The sequence below is a fragment of the Cibotium barometz genome, chromosome 23 (genome assembly GCF_041138505.1).
Source record: "Cibotium barometz isolate CiBa-2024 chromosome 23, ASM4113850v1, whole genome shotgun sequence".
Lineage (NCBI taxonomy): Eukaryota > Viridiplantae > Streptophyta > Polypodiopsida > Cyatheales > Cibotiaceae > Cibotium > Cibotium barometz.
Genome location: NC_141068.1, coordinates 11,281,618 through 11,288,351, shown reverse-complemented (window position 1 = coordinate 11,288,351; position 6,734 = coordinate 11,281,618). Strand labels below are relative to the sequence as shown.

At 42.8% G+C, this 6,734-nt stretch overlaps 1 protein-coding gene across 1 annotated transcript; it reads left to right on the top strand.

The window, feature by feature from the left end:
- The first annotated feature begins 237 nt into the window (after positions 1–237).
- Positions 238–2,722, top strand: LOC147625626 (uncharacterized). The gene is made up of 2 exons (XM_086817141.1): positions 238–2,213; positions 2,301–2,722. Exon 1 carries the CDS (start codon positions 456–458, stop codon positions 2,145–2,147), a length of 1,692 nt encoding a protein of 563 aa, XP_086673267.1. The 5' UTR covers positions 238–455; the 3' UTR covers positions 2,148–2,213; positions 2,301–2,722.
- Positions 2,723–6,734: the final 4,012 nt, after the last annotated feature.

Sequence of the window (6,734 nt, the reverse complement as noted above, 5' to 3'; positions counted from 1 at the left end):
TGAGCATGCTGCTTACAATTCTAAATTTCTTACTCTGTTTGTGCGTTTGTGCGACCCTTTAGTATTACTAATAAATAATTCCTCGGAAAGAAAACTAATAAATATGTGGGTGAACAGAAAAGGCTAAATACAACATAAGTATCTGAGTGAACGGGGAGAAAAGGGATCTAAATTTTTTTAATCAAGCGGTTAATATATGACATAAAATTTGATTTTTTAGTAGAAAGTAGCGAGATCAAAGGTCGGAAATATAACATTAGAAAATCAGGACTCGACTGGCTTTTAACTGGAGAGTCGGGGGAAGTAAAGGTTCTCATGTTAAAGTTAGGCGTTTCTGCACGCTTCTATGTAGCTGCTGATCAGCCAAACGTAAGCATCTCTTGTGAGTTTCTGGATTAGGGTTTCTCCAATCTCCCAACAAGAGATAACACAGACAACCCTTTGGAAGGCCAGATATGGAATCCATTCCTAATCCGGTAAGTTCCCCTCACCTGCAACGCAGTAGCGTTCTCTGCTTGAAAATGGAGAGCACACAGTGGTGCCATGCACTTTCGAGCACACAGGCCAGGCCCATGGATGCCCGCCTCATGCCAACGCAGGGTCTTGTACGCTCCATGCCTTTTAAATTAGGGTTTCCTCCATCTCCGGATGCCCGCCACATCTTAACCCAGTGTTTGCCGAGCAATGGCGGACAAGTCATGCCCGTCACATTAGGGTTTTCACCTTCGTGCGGCATTAAGGCCTCACCAGGAGGAGCACTGATGAAATTTAAGGTTAGTAAATGTAGGGGAGTACACGCCAAGGCAAGAATCACATCCATCCGAGCCATAGATTCTAACCAGCATGATACGGCCGATCGCTCTGATGCTGTGTCGGATGAGAAGAAGCAACCTGGCGGCATTGATTGCAGCGGAGGTGCCATTGAAGCTCCAGCTGAGCTATTGGGAGCCAGGCTTGATGATTCCACCAGCATTTTGGAGGGTAGTGATTCTAACACAGAGATGGAAATGCAAGGTTTCGTGCTAGGGTTAAGTCAACAAGCAGATGCATGGGATAGTGAAAGCGTGGGTGCCCCCGTCGTTAGGCGATATTTGAGCGACAACGAGGAGAGATGGTTGATGTGGTACAGTGGAAGGCTTGCTGATCAGCAAGACTCTGAAGGAGATTCAAAGAGGTGGGGCAGTGAGGTCATGGGTCTTGCCATCTCTTCCAATGGAGTGCACTGGAAAAGAGGTAATGGAGTAGTGGATAACAACGAGCATGGTAGTGAAGGGGTCGGAAAGGTTCTGGACTGCAGCAGCAACTGGTGGGCCTTTGACACCGAGATTACTCGTCCTTCTGATGTTCTCGTCATGTCTAGTATGAAGGGTAGAGCTGTGGCAGGAGTCTACTGGATGTATTATACAGGAGGCAGCTCTGAGGAGGTTGAAATACCAAAACCTGATAATCTGCCGGCAAACTTGCCGGAATTCAAATGCTATGACGGAAAAGTAGCAGTGCTTAGAACGCGGCCTGGGCTCACCATGAGTCATGATGGAAGAAACTGGGCAAGGATAGAAGGGAGTCATCACAGTGGTTCCCTTTTAGATGTAGGTGCAGAAAATGAGTGGGACTCTCTGTTCATTGCTGCCCCCCATGTTGTCTTCTTCAATGCGGAGGATCTGAGGATGTATTATCATTCATTTGATCAGAAATCAGGCTGTTTCAGTGTGGGCTATGCAAGGTCTCGTGATGCCATAAAATGGGTCAAGTTTGGGAAGGTTCTGGGTGGGGGCCCTCCTGGTTCCTTTGATGAATTTGGAGTGAAATGTCCTCAAGTGGTCCCTCATCCTGATGGTAATGGTTACTTGATGATTTATGAAGGTGTTGCTGCAGATGGAAGCAGTAGCTTTGGACTTGCTCGATCCAAAGATGGATTATCCCAATGGGAAAGGTGCTCTGATAGTCCTGTGTTCACCACAGCAGCAACACCAAACGCATGGGATAGCAAAGAAATACATAGCCCTTGTCTGGTGCACATGGATGGCAAGGAATGGTGCCTTTATTATCAGGGAGTGGATAATGCTGGAAGGTCAGGCATTGGGATGGCTATCTGTACTGATGGCAAATTGCTAGAGTTTCATAGGTGTCATGGATTACATCTGTAACGTGGTTATGGAGCATTGATCTCTTCCTGCTGGCTGATTTTGTGCCACAGCAGGCTGCTTGCTGAGGTGAGGAGTCAGGATATCTCAATGTCATAGTTGCATGATGGACCAATGATATAGCAATTGCTGACTCACTTATACATGTCCCTGCAGATCGCCTCTTAAGAGAGAAATATTGATTGAAGCCGTGATGATGCAATTAATTCATTGTCGAAAGAGCAGCAAGGAAGATTATAATAAAGAAGGAATCTTCAAATTCATGCCTCTAGATCATTGGTTAGTAAAGAAAATATTAAAGAGCTTAAGCAGGAGTTTTCTATGCAGATTTCTGGGGGCCACTGCTGCAACGTGATGATATTAGCATGCTTTTGGTAGAGACAAGATATGGGCTGCAAATATTCTCGTGTTGTGTAATCTAAAGTATTTTTAGCACTGTGAAAAGCTCTAGTGGAGCTTTTGTTAGTAGGGATTTGGCAAGGCAGGACCAGGTGCTGAGTGTTTTTGTACATATTTTACATGTATATAGACCATGGCAGTGAGCCATGCAGTTTCATATTGATTTTGCCCTTCTCCAATTATTCGCACCAAAGAACTTCAGCCTGCAAGTATTGTGTGAAACTATGCATATTTTTTATGTTCTGTGTGATTTACAAATGTCAATGCTGCTTCCGAGGGTGCCAGCCTTCGTCTTTTTAAGGAAACTAATATGCTTGATCTTGATCCCAAAAATACTCTACACATCGAAGTTTTCAAGGGTCTCTTTCATGTCTCCCTTTCCAAGCAAAGAGGAGGACAAGGCACAAAAGGATTATTCCTGTGCAAGCCACAATTTGGGCCGAAAATGCTTGTGAATCTGTCAGTTGTAAAACATGTACTTCAGAGAAGTGCTCATAGTAGCCTTAGCTCTAGGATATGAATTTCTACACGATCCTGATGTTTTGGGATGAATCAGGGTAAACTACATGGCTGCAAGTTTTGAGCTAGTTTTTGGAAGTCTTGCAGACCTATGTACCTTTTCCTTGCCTTCTGCAGTCACTATAATATGCGGATCAAAAGCATGTTTGTGAAGTGCCCGAAGTTTTTGATTGGAGCGCATTAAAGTTATCTGGTCTGGTTTACTTGGAGTGGAAAACTCGAATGTTTTTTCTATTCGTAGAGTGAGTTAATCATGGCCTGCAAGTGAGACTTTTCTGATATGTTTAAATTTTTAACAGTACGTGGGAATACTCACAATAGTGTTTGCGGTATGTTTTGAGATGGATAATCTCAATCGTGGAGACCATCTTTACGGGTACAAGATCATGTGGAGTAGCTCATAAGGTTGGATTCCATGTGAGTATTGCATATGTTGGGAAGATATATGGAGGACTAAGAGTCTGGATTTAGTAGCTTTGCCCTAATGGAGGTGAGTTCTTAAGGAGGGAAGTATGCCGTATCTCTAGTATGGATTAGCTATCTATTTTTCATGATTCACAGGTTACACTAGGTGTAAGGAGAGCATGACAGACCATTTAAGTGAGTGATGTGCTCATAATCGAGTGTTAAGCCAACATTTTTGTTTTTGTTTTTCGAGCCGGGGTTAGAAACAAGCACGCTCATTCTGAGACTTGAACAGAGAAACGCTTTTGTCATTAACAAGCCGGGGTCAAAAACGAGCACGCTCGTTTTGAGACTCGAACAGAGAAACGTTTTTGTTTTTCAAGCTGGGGTCAGAAATGAGCACGCTCGTTCTGAGACTCGAACAGAGAAATGTTTCGAGCCGGGTCAGAAACGAGCACGCTCGTTCTGAGACTCGAACAGAGCCAACAGTGTGTGGGTCTAGATCTAGACTAGCCATAGGAGGAGATGTGGTGGATTGTTGAATCTTCTCCTTATGGATGTTGTGTTTTGTGTGACTCATAATCAATTGTGGGCAAGGTGGTCTATGCAATGGCATGCTTCTCTTGCAAAAAAATACACTATGGCTTGTGCACTATGAGATTTCAGGGAAAGTCATTTGGATGTTTTGAGATGGACTTAGCCCCTCCATTCAGTCATCAATCATAAACTTTTGCTCTCTACATAAATGAGATATAAAGAAGCAGAGACAAACCCATGATGCATATTAGGAATCATTAGCCTCATAGTCAGAGTTCAGAGACTACTCACGTTGAATGTTATGCATCCAACATGGGATGGAGGATGATATCACCTGATAGGGATTGCAAACATAATGCCACATGGACACGCTATTATCAAGATACTACATAGCACACATGCATCTTTTGAATGCATGTGACCATGACTGAGCATGTCATTAAACACGTATACTTCACCCATAAAGATGTATTCCGGCATGCTTAGCCATGGTTGCATGTCATTCAATAGATGCGTGTGCATGCTATGTTCTCCGGGGAAGCGGAAAGAGGGGCCATCATTCTCCTCCACCGGTGCCATCAAGCATCGAACATATTTGGTAGTTGATTCAATGCAGGAACTACCCAGGGAGAATAAACCTCTTTGCGTAGTTTGAGATGGAAGGTATTATCTTGATAATAGCTTCTCCACGTGGCATTATTTATGTCTACATCCCTATCAGCTGATATCCTCCTTCCATGCAAGTATACACATGGTTGGAGGATATCAATTGATAAGGGTGTAGACATAACACCACATGGATGCGATTTTATCGAGATACTACATAGCGCACACATGCATCTATTGAATGGCATGCAACCATGGTCAAGCATGCGAGAATGGGTGTTGTAGACTACACTGTCATAAGTAAGAGCTGTTGACCCTCTCACACTAGGCTTTGATCATCAGCCTCCACGAATCCATTATCTCTTGCAATGTGAGTACACGAGAGATTATATCTCAGGCAAGGAGAAGTCTCAAGCTTTGACATTGATCAAGCAAGGCACTTAACTCTCATGCGTGTGACTCAAAAAAGCCTACACCAATGTGTAGTACAAAGAAACAAAAAGAGAGAGAGAGAGAGAGAGAGAGAGAGAGAGAGAGAGAAAAGGATCATTGGAGGACAAGTGGATTGTACTCAAGAATTGTACTTGAGATGCTGTCCTCAAAAGTGCCAGGGAATGCTTTGCAACTAAAAGTTGCCAAATTCAGCTCAATGCTTCGTTCCCATGCAATCTATGGTTTGCTCAAGAGTGTGCAAGAAGGCTAGGAAAGAATGGAAAGACATTTTCCAATAGAGACTAGAAGTAGAAGGCCCATAGGGTGAAAAACACATGCTATTTGAGACCGACATGTGCAACACAGCCAATAAAATTTGGGGAAAGGCTCATGGGAAGAAGGAAGGCATTGTAGATACTTTTTTAGCTGCCAAGCAACTATAAATTCACTCAGAGAGGTATAGATTAGATGCCAAACAGACTGGAACATGATTACTTTTATTTATAAGCTTGCTAACGTTAGTGGGCTCTTGCCCAAGTAGCTTAGCTCATCACGACCCACCAACCTATCCAAGAGGCCTTGACACCGTAGGCCACCCTACCCAAGAGGCCTTGACACCGTAGGGGGGTGTGTGAGTAGTATAGCCTCTAGCTCAGCTACCTACCCAAGAGGCCTTGACACCGTAGGGGGGTGTGTGTGAGTAGTATAGCCTCTAGCTCAGCTACCTCCCCTCCAAAGGGGGCTTTCTGGGAAAAAAAAAAAGCTTGTTAAGACGCACAAGCCTGGAAATGTGATACATACTTATTAATATTGCATTGGTGGAAGGCTTTCCTCAAGATTGGTAGGAAAAGTAGGTCAAAACCATTTTCAGGAGGAGGTGAGAAAGGTCAGTTCACAAATCACAGGATCATTATGGTGGGTTCTTGTATTGTACAACTTTTCAGCATTATTGGTATAAAAACTCAAACAAATGGGTTAAAGAGAGCTTGAGGACATGCCATTGGATAGCACAACAGACCATCTCTGTGAAATTTTAGTACTTGCTGAAGTCTGAAGAGTGCCTTTTAAATGGAAATAGGCCTGTTTTGATGTTTCATAGCTTGACAGTAGCGCCCTTGCCTGTTAAAGGGAATGTATAGAGTTTAAATCTACCCTTGAGGTATTTGTAATTCAGTACCCTCTAGCAACTTTTTTATTATTATTTTTTTAAAGGCCTGTTTCAACATAAAATTTAAATCCACCCTTGCACCCTCTCTTGTTTATTTATTTATTCTATTTTAAAAAAACTGAGATTATATTCACCTTTTTTTTCAAGGAAAAAGTTTTTATTATAAGAAATTAGAAAAGAGTTACATAGGCTTTAACCAGCATCATCTCCTTGGTAACAATTGTCTCTCTTAAAAGCATGAGATCCTGAATTGAGCTTATAACTCTATCATCCTTCTTAGTCAGTGCTTTCTTGTGCATCTGAGATATCTTGGCATCCAAATCCTTTATTCTCCTCTGAATGAACCTTTAACCTGCATGAATCAGATGGTCTTTCAGCCAAATGTGCTGAGTAGGAGAGCTGTCAAAAACAAAATCCAATCTATTTAACCACAGCAACCACAACATTTCAGATCTCAACACAGACCAAAGTTCCATAGAGCAGCCTATACTTACTCCCAAGATCAGATTTTCACCCCAAGGATA